At 36.4% G+C, this 19,813-nt stretch overlaps 3 protein-coding genes across 12 annotated transcripts; 1 reads left to right on the top strand and 2 right to left on the bottom strand.

Annotated features, from left to right (window-relative positions):
- Positions 1 to 172: 172 nt before the first annotated feature.
- On the bottom strand, positions 173 to 11,819 carry LOC105692816. The gene is made up of 8 exons (XM_012412272.4): positions 11,683 to 11,819; positions 10,349 to 11,112; positions 9,958 to 10,147; positions 7,238 to 7,404; positions 4,002 to 4,318; positions 3,680 to 3,911; positions 3,411 to 3,603; positions 173 to 3,321 (listed from the first exon to the last, which is right to left on the bottom strand). Exons 1-8 carry the CDS (start codon positions 11,687 to 11,689, stop codon positions 719 to 721), a joined length of 4,473 nt encoding a protein of 1,490 aa, XP_012267695.2. The 5' UTR covers positions 11,690 to 11,819; the 3' UTR covers positions 173 to 718.
- Positions 11,820 to 12,006: 187 nt separating this feature from the next.
- LOC105692817 (katanin p60 ATPase-containing subunit A-like 1) lies at positions 12,007 to 16,466 on the top strand. 7 transcript variants are annotated; one of them, XM_012412273.4, is made up of 12 exons: positions 12,017 to 12,145; positions 12,810 to 12,927; positions 13,096 to 13,452; positions 13,571 to 13,715; positions 13,804 to 13,948; positions 14,035 to 14,125; positions 14,270 to 14,391; positions 14,596 to 14,775; positions 14,880 to 15,022; positions 15,210 to 15,322; positions 15,442 to 15,568; positions 15,654 to 16,466. In XM_012412273.4, exons 3-12 carry the CDS (start codon positions 13,185 to 13,187, stop codon positions 15,850 to 15,852), a joined length of 1,533 nt encoding a protein of 510 aa, XP_012267696.2. In that variant the 5' UTR covers positions 12,017 to 12,145; positions 12,810 to 12,927; positions 13,096 to 13,184; the 3' UTR covers positions 15,853 to 16,466. The 7 variants fall into 7 exon arrangements, 6 of the variants coding, with proteins under 6 accessions (XP_012267700.2, XP_012267696.2, XP_048515163.1 ...); XM_012412276.4 differs by lacking the exon at positions 12,017 to 12,145 and adding an exon at positions 12,209 to 12,310; XM_048659195.1 differs by lacking the exon at positions 12,017 to 12,145 and adding an exon at positions 12,405 to 12,707.
- On the bottom strand, positions 14,412 to 19,734 carry LOC105692818 (RNA-binding motif protein, X-linked 2). 4 transcript variants are annotated; one of them, XR_007279736.1, is made up of 7 exons: positions 17,551 to 17,747; positions 17,239 to 17,391; positions 17,024 to 17,153; positions 16,594 to 16,895; positions 15,190 to 15,316; positions 14,903 to 15,064; positions 14,412 to 14,725 (listed from the first exon to the last, which is right to left on the bottom strand). XR_007279736.1 is itself a non-coding variant. In XM_012412278.4 (4 exons), exons 1-4 carry the CDS (start codon positions 17,562 to 17,564, stop codon positions 16,773 to 16,775), a joined length of 420 nt encoding a protein of 139 aa, XP_012267701.1. In that variant the 5' UTR covers positions 17,565 to 17,747; the 3' UTR covers positions 16,459 to 16,772. The 4 variants fall into 4 exon arrangements, 1 of the variants encoding a protein (XP_012267701.1); XR_007279735.1 differs by having other exon boundaries at positions 14,831 to 15,064; XM_012412278.4 differs by lacking the exons at positions 14,412 to 14,725; positions 14,903 to 15,064; positions 15,190 to 15,316 and having other exon boundaries at positions 16,459 to 16,895.
- Positions 19,735 to 19,813: the final 79 nt, after the last annotated feature.

The raw sequence follows: 19,813 nt of genomic DNA on the forward strand, positions 1-19,813 counted from the left end.
TAAATCTGAGAAGATTTGTTCAGTTCTGTTACATGGCCAAAGGCTCAATGATGAAAACTTTTATTTTACGCTGCATACGCTTAATTGTAATCATCTCAGACATTTATCTAAACGATCCCTATGGACAGAACAATGTCTTTTCTATGATACTATATCCACTACATTGTTATGGTATAAAAACATTGGCATAAAAAAAAAAAAAAAAATGGTCGACTGAAAGGAAAAACAGTATTGTAAAAAGTAATAAATATTCAGAACTTTGTTCAAACTTTTTACAACAAAAATTACTTAGTATTAGCTTAAATTTATATCGATGCCAAATATTTGAATACACATCCCTCTGTGAAAATTTTTAGCTTCCAATACAAGTGGATAATAAAATATATGTAAATTACAAATTCTTGATTTGTTGAAATTCAAATATGACCAAGTAAACGAAAATTGTGAACTATCTCAACAATTGATATTCATTCCAATGGAAAAAAAACATATCATAATGCAGTTATGACTACGATTGAATTTATAATTTCAAGTGCAAATCAAATTTGGACTTGATATGAAAAAATAATCATCCCTTAACTTCTCAATCCATAGATTTCAGCCGAAAATCTACAACTAACAGAGTAACATTATCTAGCATTGCCAATGTAGTCTGAAAAACGCATTTCCCTCTACCATTTGTTAATAATGATAACAAATTTAATAATAATGTAACGATTTAACGTCTATCTTTGAAGGAACCAGGATTGTAAGACCGAGATTGCTGAAATCCAGAATAATTTTGCGGCTGCCAGTTGTTTGTCATATTCGTGTTTCCTTGCCAAGCTGCCGATAATGAGGTCTTTTTGGGTGCTTCATTTGACGTCCAACGTGGTTCCATATTGTACTGCCCACTCAGAGATGGCTGCCATTGAGGTTTGTTAACAGGCGTAGATTTATTTTGCCAGTTGTCATTATTCGGTTTGGCCCACGCATCTCCTGTTTGGTTTTCTCTGGACCATGCGGATGACATTCCATACTTAGGCCAACGATCCTTGTTTGCATTATTACCATCATCTCCCCAAGGATCTTTTGCATCTTCGGGAAGGTCATTCCAATCTTCCTTGTCAGCTTGATTCCAGGATTCCTTTGAGGGACCTCCCAAATCTCCCCATCTCTGCTTACCATCTGTCCAAGGCATTTTAGGTTCTTCTCTTGCCAGTGGTTTTGAAAAGCTTTCTTTTCCTCTGATATTCCAATTATCTCCATTGGATCCGCCAGATGAATTTTGCCATCTGTTTTCATTTTTCGACTGCCAGTGTTCCTGATTTGGGGCAACAGTTGGCTGTTTAGGCTCCCATGTATCCCCGCTACCTGTGCCACTTGTCCAAATTGCATCGTGACTTGAATCTTTGATATCCCACTTGTCTTGATTTACTGGTTTGCGATATCTCTCATTGCCTGATGAATGATCCCAATTGAAATTACCAGATGGTTGTCTATCGGGCCGTCTTTGCTCAGGTACTCGTTCCCTGGGTCGCTGCCAATTATTTTGTTCTATGGCACCCCTACTTGGTATGTCCCAATCGTCATCGACCCTTCTTGTTGGAGATAATTGACGTCGCGTGGGAGATAAATGTCGCCGAGACGGAGACACGTGATGTCTAGGGGGAGACATGCCTCGCCTCGGTGGTGAGATATGGCGTCTCGATGGCGACAATTGATGCCTGGGAGATATCTGACATCTTTGTGGTGATATTGGACGTCTAAGGGGCGAAATATGTCTCCTTTGCGGAGATATTGGATGTCTCATTGGAGATGATGGTCTTCTGAGTGGTGATGCAACTCGTCTAGGTGATGCAGGTCTTCCTATCTGTGGTAAATGGTGTCTCAGCGGAGACATAGGCTTTCTATTAGGTGATGTACTTTTTTTTTCTTGGAATGGCTCCCATTGACTTTTATCGGACTGCTTATCGCGATTCCATGGGTTTCCCTCTTCATGACGCTTATGGTAATCAACACCAGGATTGCGAAACCTATCAGGACCGATATCCTGGAAATGGTCTGGACCACGGTCTTGTCTCATTGTCAAGTTAGAGGACATTTGATTGTTTCTTGAAGGAGGAATAGCATTGAATCGATCAAAATTTCCTCTTGACATTGGTTCATTTGATTGTAAAAATTCTCTGTTGGCTGTTGTGATCAATATATCTTGAGTTCCCATTCCTTGGACATACCGACCTTTTAATAGCGGATCATTTGGTGACTGGACATTCGATGGGCCTGGTATATTTTCTGGTGGTGCAATACGATCCCACACTGAGCGTGGCAGTTGACTTTGTAATTTATTGGTCTGTTCCAGAACCATATTCAGCATGTTATGAAGTTGTTTCGCAGTTGCTGCATCAACGCTAGCAGATGGTCCGCTTAATTTTTGCTTGGCTAGATCGAGCATTTGCTGCTGCTTTTTGACTTTTTCCATTATTTCAGGCTCTATTCGATTACCGGATAATCTCTGCCGCAAATCAGATTGATCCCTATGATCTCTAAATCTTTTATCACGACTCGGACTTCCACGGTGAATGGAGGTTTCTTCAATCCAACTGTGTGAGCTGTGTCTTTCCAGGTCACCTTTCATGATTATTGGACTTCTACTTCTATGTGGCACATTCTTTCGCATTGGTTCATTGAATCTATTCGCTCCTCGGTTGCCTTCATGTGGCTTATATTCAGAAGAAACTCTTTCTGTTGTCCACGGTTTGAAATTACCTTTATCAGGTTTACCCGCAAACTTTTTGGGAGGTACATGGGGTCTATCTGGCGAATGAATCCTCTTTGTAAATTTATTTTTTGGTGGTGGTAAGGTTTTTATTGGTTTTGCGGTGGGTAATTGCCCCTTTTTTGTGCCAACAGGGACCAACTTTCCTTTCTTGTTAGGAGGCCCACCAATTTTAGCAACCTTTGTAGTTGGAATCGGCATTTTTGATATTCGTTGGAGGTTGATTTTTTGCTTTCTAGACAGGGTATTTATATTTGGCCTACTCGAACCTGCAGCTCCTTTATTCTGGCCTAATAACGATTTTGGTAAGCCTGGCAACACGCAATGCTCTGGGAACTTATTTATGTTCCGACGTTCCATTAATATAACAACTTCGAAATGTGGTCCAATAGGCAAGGTGTCTACAACACATGCGCGAGTAGGTAAGAATGGATTGCCAAGTAAACCATCACTGGGCCTTGTGAGCTCTAATATAGATCGAACAGATTGCTTTGTCAAAGTAGTCACCAATACAAGCCGTCCCAATGATGTGATTTTTCGTAGATTTGTCATCACTTCAATAGCTGAAAAGTGTTCAATACGTGAATAAATAATGTGTTTTCGGTATTTGGAGATTTGGAAACTTGTCAATTCAAATGAAAATTCTAATTACCTCTGCCAATATTGGTGTTCGTATTCACGATTGCAACAGCTCTACAATTTGATAGCACTTTACTGATTGTGGCCATTACTTCGCTAGGTTCACCCATGACGAATGCAGCATTTTTTATACCATTCAATTCACTGGTCATTTCGGCTTCTTCTACCTCTGATAGTGAATCCAGACCAATAACTTGCTGACATTTCTGCAAAATTACTTCCATCAGTATAGTGTAAAATAAAATGACGACCTATAACAGCATAAAAAATATAATGACTTACTGATGCAAGCATAAGCCCAATGAGTCCAGTTCCACAACCAATTTCTACAACTGTGGTTTTGGGTGTAGGTGAGACGAAATCAGCTACCGTGTTTCCAAGACTTTCAGCGCCAGCTGCATTTGACCAAAAATTCGTCTTAGGTGCCAATTGTATTTTTATACCCCCAACCTTTTCATCTAAAGCTTCAGATCCAACTAAAAACGTTGTGGTGTAACTTGTTGTATCTCCATTTCTAAAATTTGCAGTAATTTTAAAATAAATAAATGCCACATATTAAATATGTCAAATACATGATTACTTATCTTATGAATACATCACTCACTTGACAATCGACTTGCAATACAATGACTTGACCTTGCAGTCTTTGCCAGGTCCAGTTTCGTACACCTGTTTTAAGTTATCCATCGTTGCACGTTCGATATTTTTTCCAGTTGCGAACAGCATTAGTTCATCGTCACGATTACATCTGACTAGAAGCCACAACCATTGCTGCTGAATATTTTCCTTCTCACCTGCATCCGTACAGGAAGATGCTTCTTTGGATTTTGGTGCTGCATTGCCATCAGCAGTAAGTTCACCAGCTGATTGAGCAGATGATTCATCCAAGGGTGGCGTTGACTGGAGAAAATCTTCAAAAACCTAAATATAGATCACGGAGTGATTAACCAGACCTGATTTAATAATGAAAAATTAGTCGATGCCACCCTTTCGAATATAAAAGAGTACTTGCAGTAAAATCAGAAAGACAAATCATTCTGAGTCACCTGTTTTATGCCAACATACAATTATCTACAATTCTTGATTACTTTCGTATTCAATTTTCAAGTCTAATTATTAGCAAGTAACACTCAGGTGATTTCATTGCGATTACAGATCAATACAAGTATATGTATCGATGTACTTATAGCCATCACAAACTGTGATTCAATACTGCAGATACTAAAAAAAATTTAGACACTGAACAGAGAAAAAGACGCTAGAAAACCGCGTAGAATATGAACTGTATCAAAAAACTGATAAAGCAGAGAAAACAAAAAGGAAATAAGTGTTTGTGAGTTTTCACTACTATACGATTATGGATGTATAAAATTTTCTACAGAAATCGTAATCGTTAGATTATAAGCCATTGTAGTTGGGAAAAACATGTGGATTCGATAATTACATGCATTTTGACCAATGATTGCAGGTCGAACTTTTTTCTTGTGGAAGATTACTGGGCAGCAGCAGTTTGTATAAAAACTTGAAGTTTGTTTCAGATTTCAATTTAGCATATTCAATATTGGCCAGACAAATATTTTTCAGGGATTCCCCTTGTCCTATCACACCATTCTAGGTGAATGTCTTTGTCTTTAATATTACCAATGATTGCCTGATTTATTGATCGGAACTAGTTATATCAAAATTAAGGTAAATTTGTCAAATCAATCAATAGAATTAGCCAAGCCAGCATGCTAAACTCGAAACTGATGACAATGTTATTGAGTTTTTATGAATTGGTAAGTCTCCACCTGTATCTGAGTAAATTAACTGAAATCTAGTTTTTATTTCAACGTGACTCTCATGTGCAATCGGGTATACGTAAAAAATCATTTGAAAATAATCCACATGATGCTCTAATTAATCGTTATTATTGTCTCTTATAGACTTCAAATCACATTCATAGGTAGGTTCTACGAATGAAACTGATATAAGTTGCAAATCATCCTCGAATTTCTGATTTTCAAGTATTAGAAAGTTAGATCTCACATGTCGTGGACATGGATGGCATCACATCTCACGCTTGATTTCAAGTTTCTAATCTGCGATTCAAATATGTTCTCATAGTAATTGAGTATACTTCATCTGCTCGATGATTCCGAATTGGAAGTCAAGGTACGTTGAAAGTTACATCAAGATGTTTGAGAATTGAATGTTCAAGGGACGGATGGGAATACTAATATTTTCCGCAATTTCAGCATATTCATGTTCTTTTCAATCCGGACCATGTTCCGTAATTATATGTCATTCTTGCAAATAACTCAACCATATTCTATAGATGACCAATATTGTTGGATTATTTGGTTCAGCCATACTCAATTGCAATGACATTTGTAGTTTGTCCTTATGGTTTCATCTGTTTTAAAACTATTTCTCCACTCAGCATTTTCGAATATTTTTTCTCCAGCTTAGATCAGATTTATTTTTGGTGGGATCAATCAATGGGTCATAAAATATTCTGAACCATTCTTCAAAGTTTTGAACTCCACTTATCATAAATTTTCCTGTGTTTGTCTGCTTCCATAAGTAGAGATGCTCTACAGTCATTAGAGCAAAGGTAGTAGATGCCGCTTCCACTTTCGTTTCTTTAGAGCAAACTATCTTCCAACAACTCGTTGATAACAATGAGTGCTCCTCACATACTGTATATCTTCCGAAAGTAGAGTTGATTAGCAGCTTCATGTGAAATGATGGTCAGGAATCAATTTTAAACTTCAAAGTCTTCTCACAGCATCAGGAATGTTAATTGTAGGGTTCTTGTGATTCGTCATATGCAGTTTCACTTTTATCAATATTTTGATTAATCTTCTGCGCTTGAAGAGTTGAAAAATATAGTCAGAAATTCAACAAACAACTCACAGACAGAGTAAAATTGAACACAACGCACTGTCAGGTTGTAGAAGTATTTTTCTATTTGTTTTTTCGTACAAGTTGTACTCAAAAATCATCCATTCGTTGAATTGGCTAACGTTTAATTACTTGTCCTTATGTCAATGTTTATCATTATTATACTGGCATGATTATCATTCAGTGCCAAATTTGTTGTGATGCCAAAGCAACAATGACAACAGAAGAAGTTTTTTCTTTTTTTCAGGCAAGTAGAATCCAGTATGGATCGATACACTCTGTCTAGTGCTCTAGTTTTCAATACCACTGCATGCCATTGAATTAATGTTAAGTTGCATTAAGCGTGAATATTAGCACGGTGTTTGTTCAATATGCACTAATGCAATAAACATACAAGCCAGTAAGTTTTACAGAAGATTCTCACAAAGATTAAAAATTTTTGTGGAATCCATAGTATTTGGAATCGATGAATTTACTGTTTTATCGACATTTATGGAATGTGCCGCAGCGTAATATGGATTTAACAATGTTAATTCAATAGGTTGATCGTTGAATATTCTTGAATGGTCTTGGGTAAAATTCATTGTTTCATTCAAATATTTAATCCAGACATATTCATTTGAATCTTGGTTTCCAGTGATGTAGAGATCGATGCTCTTTCTTTGAAAGTGGTTTGTCGGTCCATATTGCATTAATAATAGCGATCATTGATAAATATTGTCAATGTTGTCCGAGCGATACTGTACACGAATATTCACTCGCGTTCACCTCTCTTCCTTTTTTTTTTCAAAAAGGATTTTATCCATTAAATATCTCTTTAGGGAAAATTTTCATAGAAGATTTAGTTTCCACCCATCCCTTGCCAAACACGTGATGATTTTATGGGTGTATAGGTATAAGCATTCAAAGTTATCGTTGGGCGTAATTGCATTTACGTAGCGAAAATTAGTATACCTTAACTGCTTTCATTACAAAAGACGGATATTCAGAAGAATTATCGGTATTAGAACCCCATACACCGGTTGGAGTCAGCCGCCACATTGTTGAGTTGGTGTTGCCTGAACTTTCCTCCTTGTTAGTGCTCTGCTTCTCTGTTGACTCCTGTACAGGCTTTCTGTTGCCTAAACATGTCACATCAGATTTTTCATCTTATTGGCTGTATTGATAAAATCTTTGTACCAGCAAGCTACGGTTCTTAATATAAAATTATAAGTTGATTATAATCTTCGTGATTTTCAAAAGTTTTCTATAAAATTTATTGTTCTTCAAAGATAAGTTTTAACTGGTTGTTTCCACCTAAAACATATTAAGAATGATGTTAAAAATGCGGCAAGAACAGTTATTATTCGTTTCATTGTACACATATCTTCGACACAAGCAACCATGAGAGCTAATTCTTGCAAAGAAGATAATTATCGACACTTCAGGAAGCCACAAAATACTATTGGTTGTTTAATATTTCCAAAGGTTCCATTCATTTCAATGAACTGCTAATGTTATCAGGACATAAAGTTTGTATTCCCATCGTGATTACGTTTTTTTCTCACACTCAAATTTCAAATCAAAAATAAAACGACCTCAATAACGTATGCAAAATTTATTGGAAAGTCTATGTTACCCCAAATTGAAACTTGAATGTGATAAAAAGCAGGTGACTTAAACAAAGTATTTGACAAATACTGTCAACAGCAACAATCAACTGATCATTTTAACGAGTTGCATACTAAGCCTCAGAATTTCACAGATATTTCTCCATTACTGATAACAGGTTGCGATATCCATAAGTATGTGTGGTGATACACCACACATTTTTTCAGATATATTTTTGATTCAGTCTGCTCGTTTACATCTAATGATATAAACACTTAATGCTTCCAAACAGCGCAGTCAAGTCGAATTGAAACAATTCAAATCATCAGACTTGCCTGTGCCTCAATTCCCTGTCATGGTTATTGATTCACGAATAGTAAACCAAAAACATGAAATAGTTCATTATGAACTGATGCACAAGTGGAATCCAGCTTTTCCAGCTTTTGAATCAATAGTCAATAATCTTTATGATACTCTTGAGTGCAATCTCTTTTATTTACTTGGACGATGCCAATGTTCCAGTCTCCGGGTTACATGTCCCATCTATGTCTGGGCTGCATTGCCAGAAGAGCCTATCTCCTTGTTGTACTCGAAGTACATATAACTCTGTTTCAGTGTTAGAGTATGTCTGAGTTTTCCTTTTGTAGCTCTATCTTCACAATTCCTTGCAATTATGAGCAACAGCACTGATTTTGCATATTTACTATTGTCTCAAACTTGTGTTCGATTAAAATTATCAGAAACTATCACAGAATTGTTTCTGAATAAGTTCGACAACAACTCGGACAACGATGAATAAAAATTTCAGAAACTCACAATAAATGTGAAAGTCGAGTGAATTTCAAAAAGAAAGAAAAGGTGAAAAAAATAAAAATTTACTAATACTAGAATGATAAAATTCTTTGAACCGCAATTAGTAACAGCATAACATTGCCGTAAAGTTCGTTCTTTGTATCCTCGTTCAATTTGATATTTATTAGCCAGATTCGGCCCAAGGTTTTCATGAGTTTTTATGATTTACTTAATCATATTCTCACCATCCATAATCTATCTGATTTGGAATTATAGGTAACATTTCTTTCTGTAAATATTTTTATCCCAGCACATTGAGTTTAAGAGCAGTTCATTTCAAAGCTATCTCAGCGTTTTCACAATATTGTGAATTTGTTGTGTCTTCTAAATCAATAATAGTTAATTAGCATCTCTTCAAACAATTCAGTATTCAACTGCAATGCATAATTATTTTTAGATAAGAGATTGAAAGATATTATCTCTGTACTTTCAACTGTCATTTTTTTAATTTTTTACTCTTTATATCGATGTTATGCTATTCAATGATATGAACTCAGTTCGGGCTCATGGGCAAAACAAGATTCGCGTATTGTTAAATTTCACAAAAAAAAAAATCTGACACGAACAAATGTTACTTTCAAAGTATAAATTAAACAAGATATCAAGCGGATTACTTATTCCTGACAAATATCTAAACAAGTATGAAAGCACATGGAACATAAATTGTACCACACGATGTCGCTGGTCGCACAACTGGACATAGAGGAGACAAGAACAATCCTCTTTCAAATCAAGCCGAATCCTATCGTATTTTCTGAAACTAGTTTAACTAAAAGGTTCCAATATAGGGAAAAGCACTCAAGAATAATGCCATTTGTTACTGTAGTTCGCTCATTTCCATTACAATACACAAGTTTAAGACCATTAACAATCGTGTGAAAACAAATTTTAGCTTAAAAATCTTATTTTTAATTCCCGTTCATTGCGATTCGTGTTGCTATTTGCTTGATGAAAATTTTAGACAAATGAAATAGGCATACTCATATCAGAAGTTTTAGGGAATTGAGAACATAAATTAGTGGTTAGTAAGTCTCTAAGTATCAAACATCGACACAAGCCATTAATAATGAACATAAATAATAGGATATTAATCATAAAAATTTAATTCTTGTTGCCTTTGATGAGTCACACCATTATTCAAATTTATAAGTGCAAAACAGAACTATGGAATGAACTTAATGGTGAAGTTATCATCACTATCATTGGTTAAATATGTGAATCAGGTCACTTACAAATAAATTTCCATCGATTACTATGTGGTTTTTCCAATGAACACCGACGCGGGGCATCCAGTCGACAAACAGGACTTCCAAGAAGAGTTTCATTCCGATCCAACCAAGTTTTGTATCGTGGATAAGAGAACTCAAGTACCCGGGCTAATTTTGACAAGCGGTCTTTTACAGTTGCCACTTTTGTTTCAAGCTGAAAACATATGTTATTTAATATTTCTGAAATAATCAATTAGCTAATGCCAATCAAATAGAGATTGATACAATAAATTTATTTGTAAAAAGCCCATAGAACAAACTTACAACCATGGTTAAACCTTGTGACATTATGCAAATGTCATTACGAGGAATGACAGTAATGGATAGAAGATATTACAACCGACTTGTAACATACCTTTTTTTCATACCATTCTGTGTTAAGAGGTTCATCTGCTGACTCTGGCACAGATGCTTCCAGGTCTATTACTACGACCTCACTTGAACTTTTCTGCGATTTTGTTTCTTCTACTTGCACTTTCATTTTTTCATTTTCGTTCTCTGTTGTACTTTTAACTTCATCTGTAATATTCTCGTCACAAGGAGGCTCATCATTTGATTGGTGTGATTTTTCTTTTGTCGGTGTTTCCTGTACATCTGAATCAGATAAAACAGAAATTGATTGATCAGATTCATCCTGTAGCTCAAAACTTGTTCCATCGAGCACAATATTTTCAATTTCATCAAGATGGTTCATAATTTCTTCATCGGTCATATATGCTCCTGGGGCATCCAGCTGCTCCATAGAAATATCAGCGGTAAAGTCAATTGGTTTTTGAATGCGTAAGATCTGTTTCTTCTGGAGGCAGCCTTCCACTGGCCCATTCTTAGCCTGGGTACTCTTTGTAGTCTTGGGAACTTCTTTTTTATTTGGTTTCTTTTCAATTTCGTCATCTCGACAAGTCTTATCAAGTAATTCAAGTTTTTCCTGTCCTATGTTTTTCAGTTGGCTTTCTTCTGCATTCTGCAAACTGCCAGTTGTTTTCTCTGGAGCAGATACTGTTGCCGAATTATTACTTGATATTTTCTCTAAATCTTTTTCCATTGTCCCTTCATCTTCTTCCACGCATTCATCTACTACCTCAAACTCCTCTGCTTCAAATATCGCGGCTTCTCCTATATCTGTGACAAAAAGTTATTGGTTAATGCTACTTTTGCTGACAATGTGTTGTTCGTAATTCTAATACAACTATTGTCTTAGTTGCGATTACAGCACAATTCTCAACAGTTATTCCATAATAGCCGACCAGTTGTGGCATGCATTCAATTTATTAGTAAAATATTCAAACATAATGCATGCATTTGTATCGCTTACAGGTTCTGTTATACTGAAGTTTTAGAAAAGATAGAAGAACATTACATCATTGTGATTGCAATGACAAGATCGCTGAGATTATCACTAAACGAACTTGAGCCAGTAATGTAAATAGATGTGCATTTATTGTTCAAACTTGAAATTAAAACCAAAATATTATGAAGAAATAGTCTGGAATAGGTGACAGCTAAATGAAGTTGCTTATGGCTGGCAATAGTATACGTTCCGATTTAAAATCTTTGAAGAGTGAGATGGAATGAGAAAATAAGTCAGGCCCTTAGCGCAAAATATAAATAATAGTCAGTGAAATGGCAATCATTTTAATAAATCTGTAACGATGTTTAACATTGGGTTAAAATTACCTCACAGATACTTACCACCCATTGCGTAAAATCTGGAAGATGCAACGCAGCCCTGCTAAATAGCCAGGAAAGTTCTTCACTACGTGGTAATTATTTACACAGAACTGTGCCTGTTTACCACTGCTATTCACATAACACAATACGTTGACTGTAGTACAATACCAGAGATTAATCTCTGACTATACGCTGCAAGATTAGTAGCTGCGACACACTAATCAATTTTTCGCGTGGGCTGTGCTGGGAATGGTTGTTCAAAAACTTTCACTTCCGTTCGTCGTACGACGACGTAATAAACCGATGGACGTAACTTTGCCTAACCTCCAAGCCACTTCGACTGGAAACGAATCCAGTGCTTTAAACAATTAATCAGTTGTTGCGCCGACTCGTTGAATGATCACAAATGATTTAAATCCCACGTGTAACTAGTCGAAACGTCGAGGAATCTACACAAAACAAATCAAACGAATTACGAATCACGGTAAGCTCAAAATCGCAAACACCCGGTATCGTTGGCCATGTTGAAATGTTGAATGCTGCTAGATGAATTCAAAATGATGTCAGTCACTCCCATAATCGAACTCATCAAGAATATGTCGTCAACGTCGTCACGTAGTTTGACAGCGCACCGCGTTTGCATTTAATGGTATCTGGAATCGGATCTTTATGGCAAATATTTATCAGATATTGACCACGAGCAATCTTATCGAGTCAATGGATTTTTTCAACCTGGATTAAATTGATGCTCTGACGTTATACCTTTGACCCTGACCTACGTGAGTTGCATTTCGTCAAATGCAATGGTCACTCGGTCACACAAATTCCAAAAAACATCCAATGTTAACCATCAAAATTAATTCAATGATTTCCTTATTAGGAACTTTTAAGTTTCCAGTAAATACAGAGCGCGAGTATTGACGCACCCTGCTATCTTACAATCAATTTGAAGACGAAAAATATTTTTGAACAAAACTTTCCATATTAGTTTTGCAATTACACTCTGCATGATATGATAAAAGGAGAAAAATCTACATGTCAAGAAAGTAATTGTCAAACTGTAATCGTCATATCTGACTGAAAAGTGCATAATTCCCTGTTTTTACTGGACATACAATGTCATTAGATTGCTTTTTGTCAATTTTCAGTTAAGGAACTCTACAATATAGATTTTATCGTATTACAAATGATAGAATCTGTCATCTGAGAGAACTAATGGAAATCATTTGTGCTTTCCAAATAAATTATTGTCCTTCTCTTTTATCGGTATGTGAAAATATTTTGGTTACATGAACATTTTTGTTGTTTGTTGTTATTTTAGAAGTTCCTGAGGTATTTTAAAATCATATGATTACTGCACTGCTCACATAGGTTACTTTGAAGAACTAATACAATACTCTATAAGGCAATACATCAGAAGTACTCTTGTTTCAGATATCGACTTGTAGTACAAACATATCTAAAGTTGATAGAGAATTGTCATTTTTCATAGTAACAATTTTAAACGTCCTAATCAACTGAGAATGATGGCTGTCTCTATAAGTGAGATCTGTGAGAATACAAAACTAGCAAGAGAGATGGCATTAATGGGTAACTATGACACGTCTGGGGTATATTATCAGGGTGTTATCCAGCAAATCCATCGACTCCTGACTACGATAGGTGATGCGACACGCAAAGGAAAATGGCAGGTTGTGCAGCACCAGATTGCACAAGAGTTTGAAAAAGTTAAGGCAACTTCAAACACTCTGCAGCTTTTCAAAATCGATACACATGGGGAGCGATTAGTCGGTATGCTTGTCATCAATTAGTTTACATTCGAGTAAATTGCTATACCTCACTTTACTTGATCCTAAGTTTCATACGAAACATTACCAACTCTCTTTTGTCTTATCTCCGCTTATTGTAGGGTCATCTTGTTTATCCACATTTGAAGAACCAACACGAGATCCAACTTCATGGACTTTTGGAGAGCTTCGTGAGCCAACTGTATGGCCGCCTGCACCGCCCAGAGATCCTGATGTCTGGCCTCCTTTGAGTCCGGCTGAACAGAAGCAAGTAGTTTGTCCTAACCCACTCCCAATAATTTCCTATATTCAATTAAAATTCAATACATTTCAATGTATGCACTCGTACTTGTAGAAACGCACGCCCTCAGAAGAATCAGAAACAGTCTGTACGCTCCAATGTTCGAAAATCTTCTGTCGCTCCTGGGAAAAAACAAGAATTGAGAGCTAACTCTAAGAAAGATGATAGAAAGGCTCCTAAAAAAGATGACACAGTCAAAGTATGAACTCTTCCAACAAAGTAAAGTCTTAACTTCATTTCAATACTCGAGATTGTAGTCACTGTCCATATGTTACTTTTTTGTAGGATAAAAGTGAAACTGAAAAAAAAGAAGTTGAAGTGGAAGACCGCAAATTTGAACCATCAGGCAATGATAGGGATCTCGTAGACATGCTCGGTAAGCACAAAGCAAATTAAAATGAGGAGTAATATTAACTAGAATAGTTTGAAACAAGTAACTGCTTTTCGTTCCCTCCTTGAATCCAGACCACATTTTGGGTCAAATAATTGCATAGTTCAGTACGGATATTAAATTTTTCAGAAAGAGATATTGTGCAAAAGAATCCCAATATTCATTGGGATGACATCGCAGATTTGTCTGAAGCAAAACGATTGCTTGAAGAAGCCGTTGTATTGCCCATGTGGATGCCAGATTTCTTTAAGGTATGATCAAGCCAATACTGTTTCTTTTCATTCATGTTTATTTTGTTTTTGATCAATAGGTCAATCAAGCATGAGCTGATATTATCCATTAATGATGTTGATTTCGTGAATATCTGCTCATGACTGTTAGATATATTATAGATAAAAATTATAAATATTGTTTACTCAATGAGCAATAAACAGTCGAAACTGTTGCTTCTACAGGGAATAAGGAGACCTTGGAAGGGTGTATTGATGGTCGGCCCGCCAGGTACAGGAAAAACCATGCTTGCCAAAGCTGTTGCCACCGAATGTGGAACCACTTTTTTTAATGTATCTTCATCAACACTGACATCTAAATATAGAGGGGAGTCGGAGAAATTAGTGCGATTACTGTTTGAAATGGTGAGAAAGCAATGTCAAGTAAAGAAACTGCCATTCAATTTTACTTTTCACGAACCTATGTCGATTCTTTGGTAAATTATACCTATAATATCCCTATTAAACAGGCTAGATTTTATGCTCCAAGTACCATATTCATTGATGAAATTGACTCTTTGTGTTCGAGAAGGGGCTCAGAATCAGAGCATGAGGCTTCTCGGCGAGTTAAATCCGAACTCCTTGTCCAAATGGATGGAGTAAACTCCAACAGGTATAACTTCTGAGTAATATGTGAATGACCTGATATTGGCACCTAGATTTTTAGACACAGAAACAACATCTTTGTTAACACAATCGGTGCTTAAATGACTAAAAGACTAATGTTACCTAAATTCAGGCATGTCTGCAGTTTAAAGAATGATTAGTTAAATAATTAACCTGTTATATAACTTTCACAGCGATGATCCCAGTAAAGTTGTCATGGTTCTTGCTGCAACAAACTTTCCGTGGGATATAGATGAAGCACTACGACGAAGATTGGAAAAGCGTATATACATACCACTACCTAACAGTAAGATTTAAATGTTAATCATTGCCAATCAAAAAGTACCTCCATTTATTTGACAATTATAATGTACCTAATGCTTCAGCCTGGGTGTATCTATCGTTTCATATATTCTTGCTTGTTAGACGAAGGTAGAGAAGCCTTATTGAAAATTAATCTCCGTGAAGTCAAGATAGACCCCGAAGTAAATCTCACTGACATAGCGGAAAAACTCGAGGGCTATTCGGGAGCTGATATCACTAATGTTTGCAGGTAATCTACGGATTGTGATTTTTAACGTTTCTGGCGATTTGTTATCATACCGTACACTGATATTGTCCATTTTTTCCATATATAGAGATGCGTCGATGATGTCGATGCGTAGAAAGATCGCTGGTCTGAGAGCAGATCAAATTCGACAGCTACCAAAAGAAGAGCTAGATTTGCCTGTATCTGTATTAGATTTTGAAGAGGCTGTTGAAAAATGTAACAAGAGTGTCTCGCAAGAGGATCTAGAGAAGTATGAGAAGTGGATGAGCGAATTCGGATCATCTTGATAATTCTTATTCAATCAAAGAATACGAAAATTAGACAGCCCGTGTAAGCACTAATGAGTATTAACAAAGTAATATTTTTTACTTAAACTGCTTTTATGTTTGATCGTTCAAATTTCACAACTGAAATAGATTATCATTGAACAAATTTCACTGTAAACCATCAGTTATTAACTAGCAGTTAATCACGCAACATCTTCTGTCAAATTTCAGAACATCTCTGGCATTGCAATACGTTGGATTTACAGCAATTTAAAACTGTTTCAAAGTGAACACTTTTGTTTTTTGGCACAGCTCTTTAGTTCATAATGATGCATGAGTTAGGACCGAAATTCCGAGAGAATTAGGTGAATTGTATGATATTGAACGAAGAAAAGCCATTTATATCTGTTTTTAGTGTTAGATTATTTTTGCCAAATGGTATACGTTGTAATAAAGTATTGCACTTAAGAATACATAATTCTACAAATCTCCATTGACCATAACAATTTCGGTGACTAATCAACTTAATCAACTAATAAACGTCAAATACGAGTTGTTCTTGGACCATTTTTAACGCACACATGTGCGTGTGTATCAGTCATAGGTGATAATAAACCAAAAAAGTGATACCAGAATCTGTCTTCATGTATTTCTTTGTACAAGACTTCTCATGACCCTCGTCACATCACAAATATTGAATGATCAGATGAAATGATCTTTTAAAATGTATCGATCATGTTTTATTTACAAATTGTAATATACCTGTTTTTGCCCAGATTCTGAACCAAGAATGTGTATGAGGTTTTAATAGGGATACTATTCGGGTTTTCTTCGGTCTTCTCTGTAAAATAATCCTACATCCTGTCGACCATGAGCCATTGTTTACTGGGTTCCGTGAGATAATTATTTATTAGACCCATTTAGGTAACAAACATCTTTTTTCATCTCCGTACTGGAGCACATCCTTGATGTTGTAGTTTTTTTGTATGTTCGTCAGTGTTTTTAGATTCTTTTGGAACCTTGTACTTCTCTACATGATCAACCCTCAAAATTCTTCCTAGAACCTAGAAAGAAAAAGTGATTTAGTCTTAAATCACGTCTAGAATCAGCATAGCATGAACGTCAAATTTTCCCTGAATAAAGGTCATTATTTTTGTTCAGTACATAATTGAGCAGGTAGACAGTTATTTACCTTAGTGCCATTCAGGTTATCTACAGCCAGTATTGTGCTCCTTTGGTCCTCGTAACAAATGAAACCATATCCCTTTGGTTTACCAGTATCCTTATCTCTGACTAAATTAATGTTAACGATTTCACCATACCTAAACATAGAAGTGGAAAGTTGACGTTGGAATTTAGACACTTTGTTGATAATTATCTAAATATTTCCCTAATTCATAAACTTACTGGGAAAACACAGTGATCACATCACCCTCGGTTAAATCATACGGTAAACCACCTACAAATATCCAAGCACTGTCTTTGTATTTGTCATGCCACGAAGATTTGCTGGGACGTGTCAATTCCTGTTCTGCTAATTTCGTGATGTTTTTGACATTTCTGGAAAAGGATGGTTGTAAAGTATGTACGTACTATGCCATAATATTTTACGTGAGGTTAGGATATGCTAACATGGAATATAAAATTAATGCGAGAAAAAAGTCAATTCGTACCGGTAGCAAATTCGAGGTACGTGAAAGTTAAGTGAATGTTACTCACGTTAACGGATTCATTATTTACTTTGACGCTGATTACAGTTTATAAGGAGAACGATATTATGAATGGGCCAAAAGGCACCAAAACGTTGCCCTTTGGTCCCCCCCCCCCCTCCTTCCCTTGGTTTCCACAATCGACAAGTTCCTTTTTCCCTCAACTGATTTCGTTGGGGGTGGATTTAAAACACGGACCACTTACGTTTACCACTTACGTTTCATACGAAGTATAGTTACTCAATGCGTACACCCAGATATAATACGTATGCATACGTTAAAAATTCTTCTTTGGCTGAGAAAATTAAAGGAAGTAATGAAGAAATAATCTAAAAAATCAACGATGTATAATATGGACTGTGATGGCCCCGTTATCTTGAATTTATTGGGTTTGACAGAATTACGAATGCGTAAGAAATTTATTATATTTTTTGGAATTCTTGCCAAATCAAAAATATATATCCCCCACAATATCGGATTATTAATTATTCTCAGGCATAGATATATGCGCATGTAAAATTAGAATTATTTTCATGTATAGCTTTACAAATGTGAAGCTTATATCTATTCATCATTTAGTGCAGGTATAATTGTAGCAGTAGCTTTCGGAAAATCTGAGGTCGTTCCGCCAGCTTCTGGAGACGCCGTCGAGGGTTTATGATGTTTGATTATGATTTTCCATCTCAAGGTAGTACCGGCGGAATTTGCATTTTTCAAATCATCAGACGTATACGAGGTTGCATCAGTAGTATATTCTTCATCTGCCAGCTTTGATAACGGATCCAGATAATTTCGGCTCTCGGTTCTAAAACTTGCATCTGACTCTGCGGAAAAATTTGTTTCATTGTTATTTAGTTTAGCGATTCCAGGCTTATCGGGTGTAGCATAACGTTCTGCTCTAGGTTGAGACTTTTCATGAAAGTTCCCATTTTCAGATGATGTTGCTGCAGACTCCTTATAGATCTGTTTGCTTTTCTCTGATCTGGTCGGACGTCCCTTAGGAGTTTTTTGCGAGTAAGGTAAACATGATGCAATGCCCATTTTACGATAAATCGACGTATGTTTAGCAGTATATTTATTGTCTGATCGCGTAGGTGTTATTTCTTCATCGTTCAAAACGCGGGTTGATAATTCTTTGGAAGTACCAGAGACAGTGACATAGACGTTGGAGTTGTGTTTACCAGTTCCTCTCCCGTTTTTCGATTTCGTATTGAGATTTTTTTTCATCGATGCAATCTCCGACAAATCTTCGGCCAATGATCGCGTACTTTGAGGTGGATTTAATGGGTTGGGATCTTTGATCGGCCTTTCACTCTCCTTTAAATCAGGATGCAGGGCAGAAAATTGATTCAAATATTCATTTTTCGCGTGCTCCTCTTCTCGCGTGCGCAAGGACTGTATATCGTATCTGGCGTTGACATAACTTGAGGGTCCAGCCTCCGCAGCGTCTTCGTCCAATATGTCTCGATCTTTATTGAATCGTAGATTCTTATTGGATTGTTTTACCAATAAATCCTCAGGGATTTTATTTTTAAAAAAATGTAACGCTGAACTGACTCCAGAAATTGTTGAATACACTTGTCTATCCCGCATCTCTTTCATGGCAGCATTTGCGAAGGGTCCATGCGGAGTTTCTTTGTGATTTTTTTCGTCGATAAAATCTTGAAAATCTTCTTCGGTTGCATATAGCGATAGAGGGACGCGTTTAACCACAAGTTTTTCAACAATATAGTCGAAATCATTTGGATTAAACTCTCGCAAAGCGAGATTTGCAGGCTCTCCGCGATTAGGTCTCGAGCAGCAACTGAAAATTGAGGTCCAACGAGCGGATACGTTGCTTGTGCATGAGATATTGTCGAAAACTCTACAGTGCTTTCTCCTGTTGCTAGGAGAATGTGGCGAATTTACTTCTTGACTTTTTTTGGCACTCATAATCCTTAGATAATATCAACGGTTACGTACTGTCTAATCACATCACAAGTCTTGACTGCATCGCCCTTAAGAAGAACAAACTTCGGTCAGTAATTGCTGATTAGTTCAACTCCTTTTTGCAACTCGATGATCATCCATCTGATTAACATAAATATATTTAGTACAAATCTTCAGTCAATGTTTTAATCAACACCATAATATTCAACAGTTTCGCTCTGGTTTCGCGAATTCAACTGACAATGAGGCAGAGATTTGAAAAAGATTAAACTAGGAGGAAGTTGTTTTTCCCTGCTATAGAGAGCGTACGTGGAAGAAATGAGTAGCGGGTCTATAAATAAGGT

The sequence above is a fragment of the Athalia rosae genome, chromosome 1, assembly GCF_917208135.1.
Source record: "Athalia rosae chromosome 1, iyAthRosa1.1, whole genome shotgun sequence".
In the NCBI taxonomy this organism is placed as follows: Eukaryota; Metazoa; Arthropoda; class Insecta; order Hymenoptera; family Athaliidae; genus Athalia; species Athalia rosae.